At 39.1% G+C, this 27,020-nt stretch overlaps 1 protein-coding gene across 1 annotated transcript in view; it reads left to right on the top strand.

Moving 5' to 3' along the window:
• ap1ar (adaptor related protein complex 1 associated regulatory protein) overlaps positions 1-20,283 on the top strand; it is a 121,490-nt gene extending 101,207 nt beyond the window's left edge. Inside the window, exons 7-10 of the mRNA XM_060832553.1 lie at positions 2,261-2,325; positions 5,092-5,168; positions 14,335-14,457; positions 18,255-20,283. Of these exons, the coding sequence (XP_060688536.1) occupies positions 2,261-2,325; positions 5,092-5,168; positions 14,335-14,457; positions 18,255-18,520 (531 nt within the window). The 3' untranslated portion in view covers positions 18,521-20,283. The remainder of the gene's footprint in view (positions 1-2,260; positions 2,326-5,091; positions 5,169-14,334; positions 14,458-18,254) is intronic.
• Positions 20,284-27,020: the final 6,737 nt, after the last annotated feature.

Genomic DNA, 27,020 nt, shown 5'->3' with positions numbered 1-27,020 from the left:
ACCAAGTCAGCATGGAATTCCAAAAAGGAAAATAATGCTTGGCAAATCAACTGGACTTTTTTTTTTGAGGATCTAAGTAGAAAAGTTTGAGGAGTAGTCGGTGAGTGTGGCTTGCTTAGATTTTCAGAAGGCCTACATAAGAGGCTTGCATGTAAAATTAAATCATTTGGGATTGAGGGTAGTGTACCGATCGGGATAAAGAACTGATTGGCAGACAGGAAACAGTAGGAGAAATTGGTCTTTTTCCAAGTGGCAGGCAGTGAATAGTGCGGTACATGGATCAATTTTTGGATGCTAGCTATTCACAATATATCATGATTTAGATGAGGGAACACAATGTAATATTAAGTTTGCAGATGACAGAAAGCTGGGTGGGAGGGTGAAATGTGAGGAGAATGCAAAGATGCTTCACTGATTTGGACAGTTTGACTAAATTGGCAAATGAAGTAATGTGGATTAATGAGGTTATCCACCTTGGCATAAACAGGAAGGCCAATTGTTATCTGGTAACAAATTTGGAAAGCAAGAAGTGCAACAGGAGTTGGGAGTGCTTGTATAGCAGTCCCTGAAAGTAAGCATGTAGGTACAACAGGCAGTGATGAAGGCAAGTGGTATGTTAGCCTTCATAGTGACTGGGTTCAAGTACAGGAGCAGGGATGTCATGCTGTAATTATATAGGGTCCTAGTGAGGCCACACCTGTTTTGGTCTCCTTATCTGAGGAAGGATGCTCTGTCTATGGAGAGAGTGTCACAGAGCTTTACCTGAATGATTCCTGGGATGGCAGGACTGACCTACGAAGAGAGATTGGCTCTGTTAGGAGTATTTTCACTGGTGTTTAGAAGGACGAAAGGTAACTTTATAGAACCCAATAACATTCTAACAGGACGAAAAAGGATGTATCCAATGATTGGGATGTCCAGAACCAGAGATCACAATCTAAGGATGCAGGGTAGTTTAGAATTGAGATGAAAGTTTTTTTCACCCAGAATGTGGTGAGCCTGTGGTATTCTGTGCCACAGAAATCAGTCGAGGACAAAACATTGAATGTTTTCAAAAAGGGGGATAGATGTCTAGTGCTAAAGCTTATTGGGAGAAAACAGGAACAGGAGACAGAGTTGGATGATCAGCCATGATCATGTTGAATTGTGGAACTGGCTGAAAGAACTGAATGGCCTATTCCTCTTCCTTTTTATATTTCAATGTAAAGTCTTGACTCTGTCCTTTTCAGTTCAAATCCCTTCATCAGAGGGCTCCTCATCCCATCCTCTGCCTGTAACTTGCTCCAGTTGTACAATCATCAACCAATTACAGTACTTCATTTCTGGCCTTATGCATTTGTTACTCTTTTGTCCCATTATTGACATTTGGTCTTACTGACCCTGAGCCGTCTCCCTAAGTGGCCATCTGTGTTTTTGACTCTCATCAGTAAGATACCTATTGAAAGCTATCTCTTTGTGCAAGCTTTTGACAATCATTTCTCTCTGGCTCGATGTCCACTCCTACAGCATTTCCTTATTTTCAAGATGTTATATAAAAATAAAAACAAATTGCTGGAAAAAGTTAGCAGCTCTGAAAGCATCCGTGGCAAGAAAGTAGAAGTTCTGAACTCCAGTTCTTTAAAAGGGTCACTGGACACAACGTTAACACTGCTTTTTGTCTAGATGTTGCCAGACTTGCTGAGTTTCTCCAGAAATTGTTTTTCAGATTTCAGGAATCTATGGTGCCTTGTTTTTGATATAAAAGTAAGTTATTTACATCCTAAAGTCATTTGGTCAATACACCTGGGTAATATTGCAATAACCTATTTGAAGTTTTTTAAAAACTTTTTAAATGTTGTTTAAGAAATTAAATTGCAGTTCAATCTGTTTATTTTAGTAAGTAGCTTACTGATGTGATATAAATACCTGGTGAAACTACATATTTTGCCTGTTTTCACGACTGCATCAGGAGTATTTCAAGATTAGCTCTGGTATGATACTTGGTCCTAAGGCAGGAAATGAAAAAATATTTTATTTTGAAAATTATTTTGCAAGGGTTTCTGCTCAATACTTTTCCTCCCTTTTCTTGGTAGTTTGCTTTCTGCTTTACTATTTACATAAACGTGTGTTATTTAAGGCCGTCTTGATGGAGGCTCTATCTGCAAGTTCAACCTTGTATACTTTGCATTTTGTTTCATCTTCCAGCTTCTGGTCTAAAAAATAAAGTAATAGTAACTAATGAACTAAAAATAATTAGTTAATCAATGTGTGTGCTTTATAGCAACAAAGGCTGCAAAAGGTGAAACAGAGGGCCAAGTCTGCATCAAGCTCTGATCAGCAAAAAAGGTGAGATCTTTTTTGTATTAAAGTTTAAAGTATTTTTTATTTGCAACTGCTCCAATTATATCTATAATTAATAGATATTGTAAATGTTTATCTTTTAATTTTTGTAAAATGAGGATTAAGAATTATTTGTACAGTCTGTTCTGGTATGATAGTTCCATTCCCATGCAATCCTGCATTAAAAGAAAATAATGTAATAGCAGCACCATTTAAACCAATGGGACCAGAATCGTGTTATAGTCAATACAGGTAAGGAAAGTTAGTGTTCTACAAATAATGGTCTAAATTCTTCAATTGCTTTATAGCCAATTTGTGTTGAAGAAATGCATGTTGTAGTGGAACAGACTGTAGTACATATTATGAATTCCAGTTATTTCTTTTGGATGATTATTTTCCCCAAGACCTTAAAATGGCAAAGCAAATGGGAGTTACAAAAAAATAGCAGAATCTAGCTGGCATGCATGTTCCCAAGCTGTGCGCTTGGCTGGACTAGTTAACAACTGAACCTTACAACAATCAATGAGCTAAGTCGACCAGTGGCAGTATTTGACATCAGAGTGTTTTAAGGAAGAAAAATCTCAGTTGTTTCCTGGTTCTGTTTGGTATCCTTGTAACGTATTCAGTGGAAAAAGTGTGGTCTGCAGATGCTGGAGATCAGAGCTGAAAATGTGTTGCTGGAAAAGCACAGCAGGTCAGGCAGCATCTAAGGAACAGGAAATTCGACGTTTCGGGCATAAGCCCCACCACCAGGGATATATTTCCCTCCCCTCCCCTATCCCCCACCACCAGGGATATATTTCCCTCCCCTCCCCTATCAGCGTTCCGAAAAGACCACTCCCTCCGTGACTCCCTCGTCAGGTCCACACCCCCCACCAACCCAACCTCCACTCCCGGCACCTTCCCCTGCAGCCGCAAGAAATGCAAAACTTGCGGCCACACCTCCTCCCTTACTTCTCTCTAAGGCCCCAAGGGATCCTTCCATATCCACCACAAATTCACCTGCACCTCCACTACATCATCTATTGCATCCGCTGCACCCGATGTGGCCTCCACTATATTGGGGAGACGGGCCGCCTACTTGCGGAACACTTCAGGGAACACCTCTGGGACGCCTGGACCAACCAACCCAACCACCCCGTGGCTCAACACTTTAACTCCCCCTCCCACTCCACCAAGGACATGCAGGTCCTTGGACTCCTCCATCACCAGAACATAACACGACGGTTGGAGGAAGAGCGCCTCATCTTCCGCCTGGGAACCCTCCAACCACAAGGGATGAACTCAGATTTCTCCAGTTTCCTATCCCCTCCCCCCACCTTGCCTCAGTCGATTCCCTCGAACTCAGCACCGCCCTCCTAACCTGCAATCTTCTTCCTGACCTCTCCGCCCCCACCCCACTCCGGCCTATCACCCTCACCTTGACCTCCTTCCACCTATCACATCTCCATTGCCCCTCCCCCAAGTCCCTCCTCCCTACCTTTTAGCTTATCCTGCTGGACACACTTTCCTTATTCCTGATGAAGGGCTTATGTCCGAAATGTCGAATTTCCTGTTCCTTAGATGCTGCCTGACCTGCTGCGCTTTTCCAGCAATGTATTCAGTGGTCAATTAACTTGCCTATAAATACCTAATTAATTGTGTCATTTAAGCTTCCACTTCAAAGTTGTTGTGAAAGATTGCTGAGTGGTTGTAAGTCCCTTGTAATTTGAATAAATAAGTTTGAATAGATACAAGTCCATCTGTAATGGTTCAGGGGATAAAAAGCAGTTCTTGCTCCTTGAAAAGTAGTGAATTTGCCCAGTGTTCCTCCTCCTCCACCTTTATTCAAGAGTATACCCTAATTTCTGCAACCATTCCTTAAAACTTAACTCTTAACACTGGCATTGTTGTGGTAATTCTGTGCTAGCTCCTCTCCAAGTCTTCTGTATTCTTGCTGAGGGTGTTGTCCAAAACTGTTCCAGATGGAGTCTAGCCAGACCTCTGTAAAGCTGTAACACGGCTTCCACCCCTTAACTGAATACAAATGCCCAAATCCATTATCCTTTTAAATTATTTTTGTTCCTGTCCAGTGATTTCTGTACTTGGATCCCAAATTTCTTTCCATCCACAGCTCTTAACATTCACCATTTAGGAAGTATTCACATTACTTTTTTGTCTAAAATGGATGATCTCATTGTTATACATTGTGTTCTGTCTGCTATTGTTTTGCCCACTTATTTAATCTATCATTGCTCCAGCATTCAGTAAGGTCATAGCTGATCTGATAATCTTCAACTCCTTTGTGCTTTTCCCCCATAACCCTTAATTCCCTTACTGGTTAAACCTTAGCCTTGAAAATACCAAATGACCCAGCTTCGATAGTTCCCAGCAGTAACATGTCCCACAGATTGACTGAGGTAAGGCCCTTTGCTCTCCCACAAGGGGAAACAACCTCTCCAAATCTACCCTATCATGCCGCTGAGAATACGTTTACAATAAGGTCACCTGTCATTCTTCTAAGTCCATTGAATATTCCCCCCCCCCCAACTTATTCAACTTCTCATTAGACAGTCCTCCCCTTGTATTAGCCTAGTGAGCCTTGTCTGGGTCACTTTCAATGTCAATATATCTTTCCTTAGACCAAAACAGCTCTCCGTATTCCAGGCATGGTCTGACTAGTGCCTTGTACAGTTTTTGTCAGACTTCCCTGTTTATCAAATATCTAAAAACAGGCACTTCAGTGCACATAACTAAATGGATTGTTTTATTTTTCTACCCTGTTCTATGTAGTGAGACAGTTGAAGAAGACTTTGAATCATATTTACAACATGCAAAATCTCAATCTGAAGCTTTTAGGAACCAACACAGTAAGTTTTTTTTTTGGAAATAAGAATACAGGCACTTGTGAATGGGTTCTGTTATGGAGTCTATTTGCAAATCAATTTGTTTGCAAGTCAGAACATGGTTCAGGAAAATGAAAAGCAGCATATGTATAGAAAATGTATGTGTCAGATTTTTAAATTTGAAAACTATGCAGGGGATTGCATTCGTAAGTCGGATGTTTGTAAATTAGTGAACCTTTGTATATTTTCTCTAAATGATAATTTGCCACAAATATTTTATTAAATACATGAATCACTGTTTTAGCAACATGTAATTGAATGTACTGATTGGGCAGTGTGCTAGAATAAGGACATCATGCCACTTAACATTTTAATCAATAGATTTGTTTTTAATACCTGAGATAAGGAATAGCACAGACTCATGAATTGTTATCCTCAGACATTGTTGTGGAACTTCTCATTGAAACAATGAAATCATGTACTGAAGGTGCTCTGTCAATGGTGTTAATGTAGAATTCCAGGATATTGACCCCAATATATTGCTCAAACAATGATACAGGTCCATGTCAGAATGCTGTGTGATTGCAATAAAAACTTATTGGTGACCACTCATAATTCATCACAGTACCTTCATTGGCAGACTTGATCTTTTCCAATTAAACTGTTAATTGTTTTGATTTCTGGGTTTATGACAGAACTATTGGCTTTGGTAAGGGATTGTAGCTCATTCAAACGTCCAAAGAGTGTTTTATCTTGTCTCATATCATTGCAAAGTTTTAATTACTTCCGGCTCAATTGTATACTTAGCCATCTAAGATCTATTTGTATATGTAATTCCTGAATTACTAACAATCGTACCTTGTTGGTTCAGGTTCCATATTTATAGCTTCAGCAGAAATAGGCCATTAAGCACATTTAGCCTGCTCTGCCACTCAAAATGATGCTGGGTGATATAATTTGTAATTTTTTTGTCATCATGTTACTTTGCCCATCTTTCAACATTTTTCATTATGAATATTCTTGAACAAACCTGCAAAATGCTATTCCTAACTACATGCTTAAAATTTTCATACTACATTCCAAATGTCACAAATCTCTACTTACCTTTCGAAGACTCTTAAACATGTAATTACTATTAACTTTACTGTCTTATTCTTCCATCACAATTTATGTACCAAAGAATGCTGGGGTTAAAATCAGTGATATTTTGTCTATTTCAGACCAGGTGACAATTTATTTTATCCCTGTCTGTCTTTTTGCAATCTTTTAATACAATCAGTCACTCCACTATCCAAAACCCCTCTGGCATATTTCCAGTTTCACATGTTCTCCAACTCCCAAATTACCATGTATTTACATCTGTTCACTTGGCTTCCTCCTCATCACTCAATTTCCACTAGCTTTTTGCACCTTCGTGCATTGCTTTAAGAATTGTTGTTTGCAAATATATCCATGATTGCACTGCAACCTCTTGCAGCTCAAAATCACTGCTTTTAACTTTTTACTCTGGGTCTATATGCCTCCTCCTCCTTTCAACCTTGATTTTTATTAAGAATGTTCATGTTGAGGCTTTTGTGCCTGTGGAATTAGTTTATTGAATCTCTCTGCTTTGCTGTATCACTTCCCACTTTTCAAAACAGCCTTAAAAAGGAATGTCTTGGGTCTTGTGTTTAATCATCCCGCCTAAATTGTTTCCTCATCTTTCCCAGGAAAAAAGTATTGTGCATTCGTTTAAGTGTTATGCAAATAACACATTGATGAGCAGAAACAGCTCTGAACAAGAGTCACTGAACCTGAAACATTAACTCTAATTTGTCTCCACTGATGCTGCCAGATCTGCTGAGATTTTCCAGCAATTTGTTTCATTTCAGGTTTTCAGCATCCACAGTTCTTTTGGTTTTTTGAAAGATTGAGGAGATCAATTTTTTTTTTGTAGTGTAGAATGAAGAAATCTTAAACATAGACAATTCTCTCAGGGATATAATGTAGATCACAATGGCTGTGATGTCTAAAACTTTTGCGGGGGGGGGATCCGTGTTGGAGCAAAAGATAAACCATTTAAGACCAAGATAAGACTGGACTTGTTATCTTAGGATGGAAAATCTTTGGAAATCTCAGTTTCAGGGAACTGTGGAAGCTCAATTATTCAGTAAGTTCAAGACAGAGACTGATAAATTTCTAATTATTAATGCCATCAAGTGATATGAAAATATCAAAGGAAAGTGGTTTTGAGGATTGAAAATAGTGGAAAAGACTCAAGGGGATGAATGGCCTATACCTATTTTCCTAAACTGTTAAAGGACAGTAAGGATCAGAAAGTCATTGAGGTGATTTGAACATGTTATCAGTCTTTCCAAGCCCTAAACAACTTATGATTGTTTCGACTATTGTACTGAGGTTTTAAAGGTTTATGCCTGAAAGAGCAGTGATAAATGGGAAAATCTGTTTCACCAAAACATGCTTATGTACAAAATTAAACCAATTTGACATTTATGGAAGAGCATAAATCACTTCCAGACTGCTACATATAATAGTTAGTGTTTTTAAGATGTTTGAAAGCTCTTTGAACTTCCACAATGATTTGAATGCCTCCTAAGAGTATCTGAGGATGGATGACAAATACTGGTGTTGTGCCAACAACACCCATCTCATAATGCAAAAGTAAATTAACCCTGAAAACTGTTCTAACTAATTTGTACAATTCCAATGCCCTTTTATGTTTGAAATAGTCTAGAATAGATATTTCAACAGTAATTTGTTGATTATCATAGAATCCTTACTGTGTGGAAACAGGCCATTTGGCCTGACAAGTCCACACTGACCCTCCAAAGTGTCCCACCCAGACATATTCCCCACCCTATTACTCTACATTTCCAATGACTAACCTACAAATCACTGCACACTATGGGCAATTCACCTAACCTGCACATCCGTGGACAATGGCGAAATCGGAACACCTGCAGGAAACCCAAGCAGACGTGGCAAGAATGTGCACACTCCACACAGACAGTCGCACGAGGCTGGAATCGAAACCGGGTCCCTGGTGCTGTGAGGCAGCAATGCTAACTACCAAGCCGTCGTGCAGTAGATGTGCATGATACAAGGAATTATTCAGCTATCGACTGAAGCACTGCAAGAAAGAAAAATAAGATGCACTAATTTGAAAAGGCCATCTCTTGTAAACATCAACAATTTTGACAACTTTGCAACACTTGCATGCATGAGGATATACAATATTTGAAATATGAGGTCAAACTCATCGAATGTGACACCAGAGTTGCAACCAGATTGGCTTAATCTTAGTCTCTTGTCAGGAAGAGGGGTGGGATTTGGAGTGCTTCCACAAATCAATGGCTTCAGTCATCCAAGTGTATAGTTGAAGGAAATTCCTCTCATCCAGTCCTGGATGTTAGTAAAGCAGTCTAATAGTTTTTATCAGCAGTGAAATAGTAAGAGTTGGTGGTTAGGTAAAGCTGAATGTATCCTTTCTGTAGATGTGATAAATAATATAACTTTGGATCATGTTGCCAAGTGGCAGTATGATTGGGGACACCCCCCACCTTAAACTGGGGAATATTTTGGAAGCGTTGTAGGGAAATGGAGCAAATACTTTTGTTTTTGTGGGATATGGCCAAAAGTAATGAGATTCTTGCCTGGCTAACCTCTCAATTGTGATGGTTGAAGGATAACTTCTGTGTGCCATCCCCTTCCTTTTTTTTATCCAGATACTGATATGGGATTTTTTTTCAAATATCTGACTGATATGGTTTAACAATTTATATGAAAAATTGCATATTACTATAATACAGTAATGTCAGCTAGGATTCATGCGCTCAAAGCTCTGGATTGAGCAGTGCTGACTATGAAAGCTAGTCAGTCAATATTGTATAGCATTGACACAAAATATTGTAAATGGAGTAATGTGAGTACTTTCTGTAACCCCTCCCTCACTTACATTTTATCAGAGTTCAAAAAGGTTGTGAAAGGTATTGCTAACTCAAATTGAATGCTTTCTCTGGGTAGATGTTTTCCCCAGCTGGAGTGATGTGGGCAATAGCAAGAAATTTGTGAAAATAGTGAGTCATGGAGATGTACAGCATGGAAACAGATCCGTCGGTCCAACCAGATACCCCAACCCAATCTAGTCCCACCCACCAGCACCCGGTCCATATCCCTTCAAACGCTTCCTATTCATATACCCATCCAAATGCCTCTTAAATGTTGCAATTGTACCAGCCTCCACCACTTCCTCCATACACGTACCACCCTCTGCGTGGAAAAAGTCGCCCCTTAGGTCTCTTTTATTGGAGAGGGAATAATTTGCCTTTTTTTTCCTTTAAAGCATTATAATGGCATCTTCAGAATCTTGCTATTTAGCAGCAGCTACCTTATTTCAATGCATTTGCATTTTGATACCAGCTGCAATCAGTGTCAAGACGACATCTGATGGTTTGGTCTCCTCTGGCTGTCAACAAAGTAAAGCACGACACTCCTCTCCCTTCCCCATCCAGCTGCACCTCTTGGTCTATGCCCAAAAAGCTACCTTGCCTTTTTAATGGTGGAGCATCACACCACGGGGTACAGTTCCTGGCTTTAGTTGTTTGAAGTGGTGTGCAGCTGAGCTTTAAACATATGCCAGCAATGTGAACCCTTCAAGGTCCTGGCAGCATCGAGTGCACATACATCTTCTGCCACATGATTGCAGGAGAAAGAGCCTGCTTTCATAATTAGTAAGATGTAAGGCATGAGAAATGTTACTGTGAGCCATGCAGACAGGTCCTCATGAATCACATTTGACAAGATACTTCAACTGAAACTGAGAAAATTTAGGCCTCTTTTTTTCAGCCTGACACATTTAAGAGCACAGGTTACACTGTTTCAAAAACTTGAAATGGGTTTATGAAATGGGAAGAAAAGGTAGGAAATACAATTGTAAATTTGTCTTTAATTCTCCCAATTGACTAAAGGCAGAAATATAATTCAACAGGTTGAATATATGGGCCAGAGAAGTTGATATTTTGTAATCAAATGTATTATTACAAACTTCTGGAGTAGGGTGGGAATTGAAACCCAGACCTCCTGACTCTGAGGTAGTGATGTTGGCAGCTAGAGAGGTTGTTTTGGCATTGCATTCACAATCATAAAATTGCACTTGATTGCAACTTATATGGTGAGATTACTTGACCAGTAATATTCAAATTCAGCAATTTCTTTAGAAGATACTACAGGCAAGGAGGAGAAAGTGAAGACTGCAGATGCTGGAGACCAGAGTTGAAAAGTGTGGTGCTGGAAATGAGCATCAGGCCAGGCAGCATCCGAGGAGCAGGAGAATCGACATAAGCCCTTCAGGAATGAGGCTGCTGTGCCACGCGGGCTGAGATAAAAGGTGAGGGGGGGGTGGGGGCACTGGGAATACGATAGGTGGAAGGAGGTGAGGGTGCTGGCCGGTGAGGGCGGAGAGGTAGGGAAGAAGATTGCAGGTCAAGAGGGCAGTGCTGAATCCGGGGGTTGGGACTGAGATAAGGTGGGGTGAGGGGAAATGAGGAAGCTGGAGAAATCTACATTCATCCCGTGTGGTTGGAGGGTTCCTACTTGTTGAACGTTTCAGGGAACACCCGCACCAACCAACCCAACCTCCCCCCGTGGCTGAACACTTTAACTCCCCCTCCCATTCCGCCAAGGACATGCAGGTCCTTGGTCCTTCCATCGCCAGGTCCTTGGTCCTGACCACACGGCGCCTGGAGCGCCTCATCTTCCGCCTAGGAACCCTCCAACCACACGGGATGAATGTAGATTTCTCCAGCTTCCTCATTTCCCCTCCCCCCACCTTATCTCAGTCCCAACTCTCGGATTCAGCACTGCCCTCTTGACCTGCAATCATCTTCTCGACTTCTCCGTCCCCACCCCCTCTCTGGCCTATCACCGTCACCTCCTTCCACCTATCGCATTCCCAGTGCCCCTCCCCTAAATCCCCTTCTCTCCACGCCCCCCCTCCCCCTTTTATCTAAGCCCGCTTGGCACACCAGCCTCATTCCTGAAGAAGGGCTTCTGCCCGAAACGTCGATTCCCTTGCTCCTCGGATGCTACTTGGCTGTTTCTGATACTACAGGCAAGTCAGACAACAGAATGGTGGAAACCAAACAACAGGAAGTGGGGTTTTTTGATTCTCTGAAAGTTTTAGCCAACTTTCTCCTTAATAACTTTTAACACAGTAGCTTATCCACAAGATTTGGCCAAATATTTCATATTGTAACAATTTCCGGTGAGATAACGTTAAAAGGGGATAGAACATAGAACAATACAGCGCAGAGCAGGCCCTTCGGCCCTCGATGTTGCGCCGACCTGTGAACTACTCTCAGCTCGTCCCCCTACACTATTCCAAAATCATCCATGTGCTTATCTAAGGGATCTGATACAAATTCACAGGCCTGAAAGATGACCAGGCCAACAAGTTAGCAATGGGGCCCATTCAAATAGGAAATACATGAAAAATAAATCCACATGGCATGAAGAATATGGACCAAAATCTAGATTGGTATCAAAAAATTAAAATGTTGAAGCCAAACCAGAAGCTTAAGTAAGATTCTTGATAGTGTGGATGAGCAGAGAGATCTCTGTGTCCATGTGCATAGATCCCTCAAAGTTGCCACTCAGGTTAATAGGGTTGTTAAGAAGGCATCCAGCAAACTAGCTTTTATTGGTAGAGAGATTGAGTTTTAAAGCCATGAGGTCATGTTACAGCTGTACAAACCTCTGGTGTGGCCGCACTTAGAGTATTGCATACAGTCCTGGTCTCCACATTAGAGGAAGTGTGGAAGCTTTGGAAAGGGTGCAGAGGAGATTTACTAGGATGTTGCCTGGTATGGAGGGAAGGTCTTATGAGGAAAGACTGAGGGATTTGAGACTGTTTTTGTGAGAGAGAAGGAGGTTAAGAGGTGACTTGAGACATCTATGGTGATGACTAGCACGAGGGGACAAAGCTTTAAACTCTGGCAGCTCATTCCATACATACACACACCACCCATGTTTCCCAGTCAGGTCACTTTTAAATCTTGCCCCTCATCTTAAACCTTTGCCCTCTAGTTTTGGACTCCCCTACCCTGGGAAAAAGACCTTCGTTATTCACCCTATTCATGCCCCTCAGGATTTTATAAACCGCTATAAGGTCACCCCTCAGCCTCTGACGCTCCAGGGCAAAATGTTCGAGCCTATTCATTCTCTCCCTATATCTCAAATCCTCCCATCCTAGCAACATCCTTGTAAATCTTTTCTGAATCTTTTCAAGTTTAATCACATCTTTCCTACTGCTGGGAGACCAGGATTGTTCACAGTATTCTAAAAGTGATCTCACCATGGCCTGTACAGCCACAGTATGATATCTGAGCTCCTTCACTCAATGCACTGACCAATGAAGGCCGCCTTCATCACCCTATCTCCCTGCAACTCCACTGTCAATGAGCAATGCACCTGCACCATTCGGTCTCTTTATTTGGCTACATTCCCAAGGGGCCTCCAATTAACTGCCTAAGTCCTCCCCTGATTCATTCAGTGACTAATTCTATATTCAGAGATTTGAAAGATTCCTGACAGCAACCAAGAACGTAATCCATTTGGGGGAAGTGACTGATTTTCAGTAATGCTGTTCATTTTAGTGTGACTTTCCTTTAATGATAAGTATTCAGAACATCCCCACCCTCCTTTGGGAAAAAAAAATTTCAAATCATCCACCACTTCTGTAAAGACAAATACAAAGTACTTGTTTAATATTTACCATTACCTCTGCAACTTCTTGCAAATTCCCCTAAGGATCCTCAATAAAATCAACATTTACTTCTAGCCTAACCACTTACACATTTGATGTTTATATGCTCAATTTTGTATTGCCTGGTTCCTGTATTAAACATTCTCAATCGATTCTTGCACTTTCCACATGCTATTGATTAATAGCTAAACCATACCTCTTCCTTCTTCAGTTCAGGTTTAGTTTTGATTTTCTTCGTTGAAGCTGCATTCTTTGGATGTTCTACCTTTTCCCTACAAAGGAGCTTGTACCTGTTCTGTCTCTTCTGTGAATACTGTCTATTGCTTTGACATTGCTTTAATTTGCAATTGCCATTTCCAATTTAGCAATGCACCATTCCTTCCTGAAAACATTTCTTGAGAAATTTCCCCTTTGCTATTTTGTGGTCTTCGCATGATGTTACCTTAAACTGAAGTGTATTGCTACTGTTGGCTAGATTTGTTCTTAATTACAAACATGTAAACCGTTGCTAAGGCTGGAACTTATTATCCATCATTAAGTTGAGAAAGAGGTGGTTAATCACCTTGTCGACGACAAAGTGATTTGTTAGGCTGTTTAATAAGGCAGTTCAGAGTTGTCACATTGCTGTGTGGCTAAAGTTATTTAGATATTGGATTAAATAAGGAGAAGAGATGGATTGTATTGTAACAAACTCCACATGGTTTACTTTATTTTCCAGAACAAATCTTTGTTTGCTTCTTTATCAACTGGAGACTTTTTGATCAGGAAGATTCTCCTATGTACATATCAGAAATGCCTCTCTTTTACTATTTTTAACACTGTTTTGCCCAGTCTATATTCAGGAAATCAAAATCCTACCAATATTGCAATTACTTTTTTTTGTTGCATCTCTTTGAAATTCCAAATAAATTGTACTAAAGCAATATTAAATAAAGCAATTCTTTGTACTGTGTGACCTTTATTATGTAGTTACAGTAGCTTCACACTCACTTAGTATATTTAGCTGCAAAAATGATAAATGTATAAAAGTATTTTATGTCTATAGAATACTCAACTACAGAATGAGCAATTCATGATTGTTAGCGGAATGCAAACATTGCTGGCTGAATAAAAATCGAAAGAACTGTGGATGCTGGTAATCAGGAGCAATAACAGAAATTGCTGGAAAAGCTCAAGATATGGAAATCAGTTTTCATTTCATCCTCAGAACTGGCTGCTTTGTTTTTCAATGATCATTTTAAAAAATTTTAACCAATCAGATGGAATATGTTAGTACTGGTTCAAATGTAATTCAGTCTTTTGTAGCTTTGTGTCATAACTGTGATGACTTTAATCAATACTCATTTTTAATTTGATTTATAAGTTGCACATTTTGAGACTGAATATAACATTCTTACATTTTAAGATTTGTTTCTGCCTTCGTGCTAGGAATCTCTTCAGAGGCGACTATTCTGACACCAAACACTGAAAGTAGCTGTGACTTGACAACAAAAACCAAATCAACAAATGACGATAGCACTTCACTGGACCTCGAGTGGGAAGATGAGGAAGGTAAAGCTCCTTAAATACGTAAACCTTCTGTCATCAGTTTTAATTATGTCGCTCAGCAGAAGTCAGGAAATCCCTGTTGAAGAGGTAGATAAGTTCTAGCAAGCCTATCTGGGAATGGCTTTCAGATACTAAACTTATCCTTGGCTCCACAAATTTGCATTCACTTTTCAAGATTAGAATACCATAACATTAAATATTGTTTTAAGTTTAAGTTCAAATACGAGGAATATTTATTAAATATTGAATGAACTGTTATGTTATTTTGGCTGCAAAAAATCTTTAGTTAAGCCATACTGAACAATTAAGTAGCCTAATCTTCTGCACACATTTTAAGAATGCACAGTCATTTTTCCACCTTAAATTGTAATCTACTTTATCAGCTTAGATTAATCTATCATAACTTGTGGAATACATCAAACAAATTTTAGAATTAGAATTGGGTTTGTTGTCACATACTCAAGTACAGAGATACAGGAGTACAGCAAAACTGTAAAAGTCACTATTTGTGGCACCATCTCAGATATAAAGATACCAAGGTACAAAATCTTCTGTGTAAATTGGAAAAATAAAGTTGAAAGATCAGCATTACAGCCCTTCTAAAGCAGGGAGTCCATCCTAGGCTTCCTCAGGAAAGCCGAGAGTCCGCACTGGGCTTCCTTGAGTCTAGGAGTCCCTGGAGTCTGCACTGGCTCAACTCTCCAAGAAATAGAGGTAAGTAGAGAGAAAAAAATGGTTGGACAGAGTGGATGAGCTCCAGCTTAGGAGCCTCTTCTGCCACCAACTCGCAGGAAATTTGTCTCCCTTCTAGGAGTTTCACAGTGACTTGTTTCTTATGAGACTTCAAGATTAATTTTAAGAAGTGTTGAAACCAAATGAAATCGTCCTGTGCAGTTCAGAAAAACAACAAAATTAAGATATCAAAACCCAGCGTCACAGTTTTTAAAATTGATGAGTCATTTGCTCGCAAAACTAATTTTGTGATGTTGTTTGGTCTGCTTTGATCCTTGCCTCTAACCATCAAACATGTAAACATGTAGGAAAATAAGCCTGTTCTAGGAATATGAACTATGGTTTGCTTTGAAAACTGTTCTATGTTGCATTTGAAGTTAATACAATAAAGTCCCCATTGTCTGGAATTTTCATGCAACAGACAATTGATGGAAGTGGGTTTCTTCACATTGGCAACTGATTGTTTCAGCATATCTTCCTCTCTCTCCTTTTGATCAAAAATCACTGACAGTGCTTATGAGCAGGCTTGGTCACAAACACCCATATAACCCATTCCCCATGCATATTACGGAGTTTATTGTAATTCCAAATCAAACAATTTTTTTTTACTACAGGCAGCTTCCACGAGAAGTCAGTTTTATTTCTATGGTCCAGCAGCTGTAACCTTTGTGTTTTTTTTTCGTCAATGGCAAGAAGGAAATATTGCCATAAAATGAGTGCAGTGAAAGTTCCCATCCAAGCCACTTGCCATCTTGACTTAGAACTGTATTCTGTTCATTCACTGTCACTGGGTCAAAATTCCTAATGACGTTGTGGGTGTATCCCTACCTAAAGGACAGTGGAAGTTTTAAGAAGGTAGCTTATTAATTAACACCTCCATTGCAATTAGGCATAGGCTACAAATGTTGGATTAACCAACAGTGCTCACATCCCATTAATAAACTTTTAAAAAATGAAGGTTCACTAGACTGAGTCCTAGTATCAGACTGTTGTCCTGTGAGAAAAGATTGAGGAGACTAGACTGAAATTTGCTGCAGTTCAGAAGATTGAAATACAATCTAGCTTAAATATATACAATTCTTAAGTGGCTTGACAGCATAGAAGCAGAGAAAAGATTTCTTCCTGTCTTGATACTTGTCTCATTGGCCAAGTCATCTCAGTAGATGAGATGGAGGTTGTTTAGCTTGAGATCGAAGTAGCCTACTCCATTTTCTATGTGAATTCTTTCATATGCAACCAATGCTGCATTTGTCTGAGCGAGTGAATTAAACTTCCCCATGGACAGGCAACCACATTGCAAAGGCTGTAAAATTGTATAAGATGACCAGGGTATAAAGACTGTAGCCATACACATTCAGTGCTCCGCCCTACACTGATGGGCAACAATTCCACACACACAAACTTCAGCTTATTTTCAACAGTCAATGAAATTTTATGTGCAAATGCTTTATTCCCAAGCAGCTGTCAAAATGTCGACATATCAAAACAGTCTAGTGTCTGATCTTTGAGAAACAGACTGTGCAATTAGTGCAAAGATAATCTCCTTGATGCTGAACAATTACAAATTAATATTTTTTTGAATGATAAGTTGTTCTCTTCATCTGTATCATTGGTGTATCAGTTTTGTATTTTAATTTATAACTTTTGGAAGTGATTGAAACTTTGGGATTTGATTAATATTTAATCAAGGATCTATCTTTGGCCCTTCCAATTCTCCTCTAAATGTTGCAGCTTAACATCCAAAAATAAAATCAAACTTCATATGTATGCTAATGAAACCCAGTTTTATCTCACTACCATTCTTGACTTTTTCTCATTATATCTGATTTGTCATGCAGCTTGTGTGGCATTCATTATTGAATGAACAAAAGTTTTGTGGACTAACTATTTGGAAGATAAAGACTTTGGCCCTCAGCATAAACTCTGTTCCCTCATAAGCCATTCTATTCGCCCTAGCCATTATCTAAAGCTAAATCAGATTCTTTACGGTCTTGCCATCCTATTTGAACCAGAGCTGAACTTCTGACCATGACCACACTAACACTAAGACTCCTTGAATCCAACTTTTAACAGCCTATATTTGTAACCTGTCTCAGTCTTTCTGCTGCTAAAACCATTATCTGTATTTCGGTTACTTCTTAATCAATAATTCTAATCTTCCATAAATTTGAGCTCTCAAAAAAGGTTCCTTTGAGCAATTTCCAAGCATTTATCATTATTGCCCTTACCTACATGAAATCCTAGTCCAGCAGCCTCTCAAAATTCCCATCCTTGTGTTAAATCTCTTCAAAAACATTTTGCATCCCTACATCTAACCTCCTTTGATCCCATCATTATCCAAGAATACTTGTCATCTTCAGTTTTGTTTTTAATGCAGTTTTTCACTTATTTTGTCACAATGCCTGTTCCACTATAGGCTATATACTTTGGAATTCCTTCCCTATCCTCCTGGCTATTTAAGATGCTCCATAAAACCAATCTCTTTAACCATGCATTTGGTCACCTATCTCCTTGTGGCACAGTGTCAAAATCCTGTCTGAAAATGTTCTTTAATACATATTGCTGTGCTAAAATTGCTACATCATAGTTTGGCAATGCTATAGATTGTAACAAGAGTCATGTTTAAGAGGCAGCACAGTGGCTCATTGGTTAGCACTGCTGCACGAGGGACTCAGGTTCAATTCCAGCCTTTGGCGACTCGTGGAGTTTGCACATTCTCCCTTGTCTGCATGGGTTTCCTCCAGGTGCTCTGGTTTCCCCTCTGACTCCAAAGATGTGCAGCTTAGGTGGATTGGCTATTTTAAATTGCCCGTAGTGTTCAGGGATATGCAGGTTAGGTGGATTGGCCATGGGAAACACTGGAGTAGGGTAGGGAGTCTAGGTGGGACACGCTGCAGAGAGTCAGTGTGGACTTGGCCTGAGTGGCCTGTTTGCACACTGTAGGGATTCTATAAAAAAGTAAAATTATAAAAGATTATTTTCTCACTGCTCTTGCTTTTTGATACAAACTGAAATTTTAGAATTATTTTACCTGCTGAACTAAACAAAAATACCTTTTTTCATTCAAGGGATTAATAGAATGATTCCAATGAGAGAGCGCTCTAGAACTGAAGAAGACATTCTTCAAGCAGCCTTAAGGCACAGCAGCCATAGACCTGGGAGCAACCCACTGTCTGCATCAGATGAGTCAACTGGACTGGAATGGGAAAATGATTTTGTCAGTGCAGAATTGGATGATAATGGGAATTCTGAATATGCAGGTTTTGTGAACCCAGTCCTAGAACACTCTCCTAATGATATGAAAAATACAGGTGGTGATAAGCAGAGTAGGTAGTGAGCTTTACTAGATTGTAATTTGGTTGAAACCAAACTTTTAAGGCATTGTAAGAATGTATTTCAATTCTGGTTGGACTTTTTACCTTTTTGATTGGTGGTCTAAGTCCACATAGACGGCAAAAGGACATGACTGCTTTGTATTTTGTTAGCGCATACAATTTACAATTAAGTGCAATTCTTGTAAAATTTCAGCTTATGAATGAATTTTTAAGCCATTACATTGGGTGTTGATTAAAAAGGTTGTGTTGTAAAGGGAAAATGTGATGTGAAGTATAATTGATGAAACTTTCTAGCTATGAGATGCATGTTTGTATGTATTCATTTTTATGAGTCACTGCTGTTCTGGTTGTATAAAGAGTAACAAATAATGGATACACTGGATTATTAAACTGGTTTATTGATCAGTTTTGATAAATACTGTTATATTAATATGTAAATATCATGAAGCCTTACGAGATTGACTTATTTTCTTTGCATAACAAATGAACCTTTGTTTAAGTTATATATCCATTGGTTTTGTTGAGTTATTCTTGATTGTGTGTTAGCTCATATTTTTCCATCAATATAAGTCTGTTACATGCTTTGTTCCAAACAAGAGTATTTCAAAATTGCAGGTCAAGATGTTTTGGTTCCGTAATGTCAACTCCTATATTTCTTTTGTTTCTGCTACTTCTTCCTCATTCTGGGAGGTGGGAGAGCCAGAATTGCTTGTGTTTTATAATCTCAAGAGTCCTATTGGACCTTAACTGAAATAATGTTTTCTTTTTTGAGGTCCCCCTTGCAGCCTGACCAAATACTGCAGAGCTCAGAAATAGCATGTTCAACTTCAGATGTATAAAGATTTGATTCCCATTTGAGTCTTCTGATATGAAGGCTGTAAATTTTACTACTGAGATCAATTAAAGAGAGGTTACACATTGTTCCTGTTGCCATCTAATACGGTTTCAGGCATATTTGAGAATGTAAAAATAAAAGACTGTCTTTTTATTTTGCTGATGTAGGCCCCAGTGTGAAAGTCGTTTGAACAATTTTAGAACATAAAAACAGGAGGTTGTGATTTGACAGTTCAAACATGCTCAGTCCAACACTAGTCTGAGACCTCTTATTTCATGAGCTTCTGACAATCTATTGAATATGTTCACTGAACATCCAGAATTCTCTGGTGTGGGGAATTCCAGAAATGCACAATACTTTGATGAGAAAATCTCTCATCACTGCAGTCCTTAATGGCCAACGCTTTATTCCGAAACTGTGAACCATAGTTCTGAACTCCCAGTTCAGAGAAATGTCCTCAGAACATCCATCCTGTCACACTTTGAGAGTTTTGAATGTTGAAATCATCTCATTCTTTTAAATTTCAGGAAATGTCGTTCCAATCATTATCATCATAAGACAATCCCTTCGTCCCAGAAATTAATTGTCTGGGACAATTCATAGCTGCCCGTAATTTGTTGCTAAATGAGCATTTTAATTTGGAAGCCAAAATAAATAACCTCAAAAGCATGCTAGTGCAACAGAAGAACAGTTTTGATTTAAGTGAGACATGTTATTGTGGAACGTTTTTGATTTGTTTTTAGACAGGCTGGTGGGTATTTCATTTTATAAATTGTCTGGTATTGGATTTTGAGAGCTGTTTGAAAGAACTACATGCTTTTTCTGATTTAATATCTCTCATCTGGCATTCATTCTATAAACTTGATGCCGACCAAGCTGGTGGATAAGCACACAGTAGATGTGCAATAAATAATGTAATTTTCTAAACGAAGCAGTTTTCTCTCAACATTTATTTAGAAGTTAGGGTGTTATACGCTGTACTCGGTCAAATGAGCTAGTTATGAACATCTGTTCTGGACACATTGTAAATGATGCATACTCATTAGAAATGTATTTTGATAGTGGCACTTTTAAATCTTTCCTGTTTCTAAAGTGTAAATGAGAATCATCTCTTGTTTCTGTTAATTTTTGATATTTATAGATGTAACTTCTCAATCAGTTCATTGAAAAGTTAACTCTTCTTATATCAACCTTCCTGCTGAATATATCCCAGACATTGTTGGTCAAGCTATGCCTTTCTTCCACCTCCAGGGACCTTAGCTTATCAGTTGAATTTTGCCAAAATCGAACATTTCCTTGTTAAGGTGGGATTCCCATGCTAGTTTGCAGCAACTTCTGACACCGAGTTTGGCTGCATTGAAGCGTATTCCTTTCACTGCTAATGGTTAAAATTTTTAACAAAACGTTAGTGTAAATAATCCCCCCTTTTTGCCCTGAGAAACTTGTCTGTGTGTAACGCGTCACATTTGTTTAATTGATAAACAGAGCCAGCTCATCTGTCTACTTGTGTTTCACTCATTTTGCGCTTGGAGTAAAAGCCAGCTGCTCAAAAAACCAGGGTGTGAATCAAGAACAGAAAATGCTGATTATACTCCATGTCTGGCAGCCTCTGTGGACAGTGAAAACAGTCAGCATTTGAGGATAATATTTCACCTGTTACTGACCTGAAAAGTTCTCTGTCAAGAGTGTGATGCTGGAAAAGTGCAACAGGTCAGGCAGCATCCAAGGAGTAGCAGAATTGACGTTTTGGGTATAAGCCCTTCATGCCCGAAATGTCAATTCTCCTGTTATTCGAATGCTGCCTGACCTGCTGTGCTTTTCCAGCACCACGCTTGGCAACTCTGAGCTCTAGCATCTGCAGTCCTCAATTTCTCCTGTCCACAGATGATGTCCGACATACTGAATGTTTCCACTATTTTCCGTTATTACATGAATTCAGTATATGAATCTGACTGCATTTGTTCAGCAGTACAGCAACTGAGGAGAAATAAGAGCCATCAAAACACCAGAAGTTGCACTTCAGAATACGTTAATAATTGAATAACGGGAGAAGCCAATAAGTATATGAGGGAGAAAGGAAAAGGATATGGTGATGGAATTAAGTTGTAGGAGGTTTAAATGAGCAGAAAAGCAGAGGTTTTTTAGGCCAATTGTGTTATTTTTGTGCAGTGAATTGTAGGTTAGCAGCTAAAGTTAATGCATTCTTTACATTCTGAAAAGACTTGCTCATAATATACCAGAGCTTTTGTGTTGGTGTGAGAGAATTTATCACAGTACAACATTTTTTTGATGGAATTCCATTTTATTCCTGGAGTCCTGATAACTGGTACATTCATATTGTACATTTAATTTTTTTTCCCTCACATTACTAAATAAACGTCCTTTTGACATGGGGTGGTAGCTCTTTCGGGTGTGCAATGATCTCTTAAGTTGTTGTTTGAACTCTGTTGAATTGATTTCCTTCCATATTTCCGGTTTCAGCACATGAAACCATTTTACTTGCAGTGTTTTAGACTGTCATTTTTTTTTCATTCTGATGCATTCATCACTAGCATACTAAAAACTGTTCAATATTTTTAAAAGTGCATATGGATTATAATAAAGCATTTTTGGACAAAAATTTAAGATTAAGATCCCAGGCTATAAAAGTACTGACCATTAGAAATATAGACTTTGAGAAGTGAATCATTATTAAAATCAAAGAAAATCTATTGGTTTATGGTAATAATGAATGTCCACACTCCAATAATTTGTACCAAATTCACCATTAGTTGTGTTTGGCTTTGTATTTGCATTTTGGTCCAGCGATTCACCAATGGTCCAATAATTAATGAGACTGGACAGAAATCAAACAAGGTTCATCCATTATATATTTAATTTAATTACCATGAAAGAGTTACCATGCTAAAGTTACTTCTGACTGTTAAAATGTTACGTTGTGATTTTTGCCAATTCAATCATGGACTAAAATAGAGGGGTTCTACTTTGGTCATTAATGATGAGCAAATAACTATACCACTCAAAACATTGTCAATCCAAATATGAAGTTTCCCAATTTACCAATTTTTTTTTAAGTTAACAAATTAGATAGCGGGTAAACTACTATGAGCTGTTGACTCAACTAGTATGTAAAACGCCCCTGTGCAGGACATTTAGGAGACAGTCACATTAAAATGGGTCTGGAGTCATATGTAGGCCAGACCAGATTAGGATGCCAGATTTCCTTCCCTGAAGAACATTAGGAAAATAGATTGCCGTAAAAGTCTATGATAGTTGTCGGGAGTCACTGCCATAAAGATTAGCTTTTCAATTCCAGGTTTGTTTATCAAATTCCAATACCACTGACTCCCATGATGGGATGTTCCCAGGGCATTAATGGATTGTCCCAGTACTGGACAATCAGGCTGCACTCTGATTTAAACTCGGCAAAAGGCATCATATTGCCCATTGAATCCAATGGTGAAAGCTGAATCCAGGGTCTTGTGGAAGCATTTCCCATATTATTGGTCAACATGTCAAATTTACTGACCCTGATCTTCTAGTCAGTGGCAGAGAGGAGGTATGTGCCACTCATTTGAATATGTGCTATACCATTTATATATCAGAGCAGTCGAATGCTCTCTCCTATCTACAGCATAGAACAGTTGAAGGAATCTGGGAACAGGAATGGGCCATTCAACCCCTTGATCCTACCTCAGTACTTGATTGTGGTTAACTATCTACTTCAGCGCTATATTTTTGTGTTATCACCATATCTCTTGACGTCGTTAATAGCTAAAAATATAATAATCTTCATCTTGAATTCAGTAAATGACTGAACTTGCACTAAAGTCTGGGTTAAAGAGTTGCAAAGTTTCTCAATCTCTTCATTAAGACTTTGTATCTTATTTCAGGTCTAAAGCTTTTTATACTGTAACTATCCCCTGGTTTTAGATCTTACAGCCAGAGGAAATATCCTTTCTGCACCTGCTATGTTAATCTCTTTAAGAATCTTTCTAGGTTTTTAATGAGATTGTCTCTCATTCTTTTAGCTCCAAAGAATTCAGGCCCAAACTCCTCCAAGACAGAGTTACCATTCCAGAAATTGTCTGGTGAATGTCTGCAGCACTCCTGATGTTGTCTCACCATACAGCATAGAACATTACAGCGCAGTACAGGTCCTTTCACCCTCGATGTTGCACCGACCAATGTGCACACCAGTGTTCTACACAATTGAAGGAAATACCTCTTTAATTCTACACTGAAATCCTCTTGCAATAATAGCTAACATATTGTTTTATTTCCAAATTGTTTATTGCACCTTTTCGCCGAGCTGGGAATTTGTGTTCCAGTTATCTGTTGCAGTGGTCGGTATATTGGGTCCAGGTCGATGTGCTTATTGATTGAATCTGTTTTAACAGCTGGAACTGACAATTGGAAGCGGCAGAGACAAACCACTATAAATGCCAGAGGAAACATCACTGAAGCGCTTCACAGGAGGCTCCCAAGCACTGAGGATGTCACCTAGACAGGGGACGAAACGTCTGCAACACAAATTCCCAGCTCGGCGAACAGATCCACAACAACAAGCACCCGAGCTACAAATCTTGCAAAACATTGTTTATTGTACCTGTACGCTAGCTTTCAGTGACTTATGAATAAGGGTACCTAACTCTTTTTGAACATAAATGCTTTAATTGCTCACCATTTAAGAACTATTTTGCACCATGGTTCCTCCTACCTAAGTGAATAATCTCACATTTATCCACATTATATTCCATTTTCCATGCTCCGGCCTATTCATTCAACCTATCTTAAATCCCCTTGAAACCCCTGCATCTCCTCCTGTGACTCGCTGCAACTAAGTTTTCTTTATCATTGGCAAAATTTAAAATGTGGAGACCAACTGTAATATTTTCATCATTACAAACATAGTAAACAGCCGGAATCCAAGCACTGGTCACAGTCTATCAACTTGAGACTGATCTATTTATTCCTACTGTTTTCTGTCTGTTAACCAACCCTCAATCCTGTGCACTTCAATTTTATCAACTAACTTCCTGTATACAAATTTAACAAAAGCTTTCTTAAAATCCAAATATAGTACATCCACTGGTTCCTCCTTATTGATTCTGCTCAGAACATCCTCAAAAGAATTCTCCAGTTTGACATGATTTCCCCTTCCTGTTGAGTTTCTTCAGTACTTTTGTTTTTATCCGATATATGCTAACTGTGCTAAATTCCCCCTGACACCCCTGCATCCCCCAGCTCTACTTCCTCTAATATAAAGCCATCTCTTGCAGTATAATGGCAAGGTAAATCAATAGCAAAATATTTCTTGAATAAAGATTTCCTTATATTTTCTTTATCTCTGAAGACTTTATGCTGCTAAAGGATATTTACAATGAGACAAGGGATATTAGATGATTGCATTGAGTGAAAGAGCAATACAGCAAAGTCTCTTCTATACTGAAAAACCTCAAGTAAGTTGTAAGTCCCCATTACACAGGAGTGTGCTTATGTTAGTGCTAAAGATTTGTAGGGTATTACAAAACCAAGCAGTGAGCAAATGTACACTATCATATGCAATGAGTGACTGTGCAGATATCCTAATCAGGCAAGGGCTTGATGATAAAATTATGTAGGTAGAAGGAATAAAAACCTATATTTTTTTTAAAAACTGTCAAGATCGCTAAGTTGGTGAGCTCAGCAACAAGGACAACGTATTCATTCTTTTATCAATGATCTGCATAGAGTTGCAGACAGCCATATGGCAGCTTGAAAGAAGAATTAATCGGACTGAATTGTAAGAATCCTTAGAGAAAGCATCATCTGACGACTTGCATTTAGGGATGACAATGTTAGCAAAAGCAATTCGATCTTAAAATCAGGAGTAAAATCAATTGGTGATTCAGGGTGACAGGGAGAATCGTATCCCAAAAATGACAAATTCAATGTAATATGTTTATTTGAAAGTGGAGAGACGGTCTTTGCAAAATGGAAGACAGGAAGAGGATGCATCACCCACCCCAGCAAAATGTTATAGGTGCAGCAGAAAAAACGTAAGTGCAAAATCTGCCCTGCCAGAGCTCCAATAGCATTTTTGCAAGAAGGTCATTTCCAAGTTTTGTGTCAGCACAAGAAGATTGTATAGAATAAGTCCAGAGAAGCTCAAATGTTGGCAAGAACCATAAAATAGAAAGCACCAATAATGTGAAACCTACTGGAGTGCTGATATCATAGTAGAGAGAAACCAGACTTTCTTTACATTAGACCCAGGTGCAGTAGTTTTAGTTCCTTTAGAAAACTCAGAAATTATCATACATGATCATAAAACAGCGTTATTCACTCTTAAACAGGAAAACCTGTACCAACATGTTTGTAAGGTAGAGGAATGGGAAAGTTAAGGGTTTAAAAGTTTTTCAGTTGAATTTTCACAGCTTGATCAGATGAGCTAATGGGTGGCAGATAGAGTTTAATTTAGATAAATGTGAGGTGCTGCATTTAGGGAAGGCAAATCAGGGCAGGACTTATACACTTAATGGTAACGTCCTGGAGAATGTTACTGAACAGAGAGACCTTGGAGTGCAGGTTCATAGTTCCTTGAAAATGAAGTCACAGGTAGCACAGTGAAGAGTGTTTGGTATGCTTGCCTTTAATTGGTCACTGCATTAAGTATATGAGTTGGGAGATCATATTGCAGCTGTACAGGTCAGTGGTTAGGCCACCTTTGGGATTCTTTGTTCAATTCTGATATCCCTGCTTTAGGAAGGATTTTGTGAACTTTGAAAGAATTCAGGAAAGATTTGCAAGGATATTGCCAGGATTGAAGTTAAAAATCATACAACAGGTTTATTTGGAAGCACTAACTTTTGGAGCACTGCTCCTTTATCAGGACTAGTTGGATCAAAGGGTCTGTTTCCATGCTGTACATCTGTATGGCTCTATAACTCAATGATGCAGATGTTCGAAGTGATGATGTAAAAGGAGGTAAATGGTCATCAAACCATCCCATCACTGGTGAAACTTTTAAATGCGTTGGGTTAATTAGAAGTTGGACTCTCCTGAATTCAATGAGAAGTTGAATGTTTGATGTAGGCCTAGAATGGGAAGCAGGTCTGAGTGCAGCAGACTCTCCCATTTTGTTGTAACATATTGGTCATCAACTAAGATGTCACTTGCACCACTTGGACTCCTCCACCCTGTGGAAAAGATCTTGTCTATTCATCTTATCCATGCCCCTCATGCTTTTATAAATTTCTGTAAGGTCACTCCTCAGCCTCTGACATTCCGAAGAAAATAGCCCCAGTCTATTTGGCCTCTCCCAATAGTTCAAATCCTCCAACCCTGGCAACATGCTTGTAAATCTTTTCTGAACCTTTCAAGTTTCACAACATCATTGCTGTAGTAGGGATACCAGAATTGCACGCAGTTTTCCATTAGTGGCCTAAATATTGTCCTGTACAACTGCAACATGACCTCCCAACTCAGTGGACTGACCATGGCCCGAAACGTCGAATTTCCTGTTCCTTGGATGTTGCCTAACCTGCTGTGCTTTAACCAGCAACACATTTTCAGTTCTGATCTCCAGCATCTGCAGACCTCACTTTTTACTCAAAGCATACCCAAATGCCTTCCTCACTCTCCTGTTGACCTGATACTCCACATGTATTTGCCCCTTTAAT

This window comes from Hemiscyllium ocellatum, chromosome 1 (assembly GCF_020745735.1).
Source record: "Hemiscyllium ocellatum isolate sHemOce1 chromosome 1, sHemOce1.pat.X.cur, whole genome shotgun sequence".
NCBI lineage: Eukaryota > Metazoa > Chordata > Chondrichthyes > Orectolobiformes > Hemiscylliidae > Hemiscyllium > Hemiscyllium ocellatum.
The sequence above is the reverse complement of the archived record's forward strand: the minus strand, read 5'-3'. Positions and strand labels throughout refer to the sequence as shown.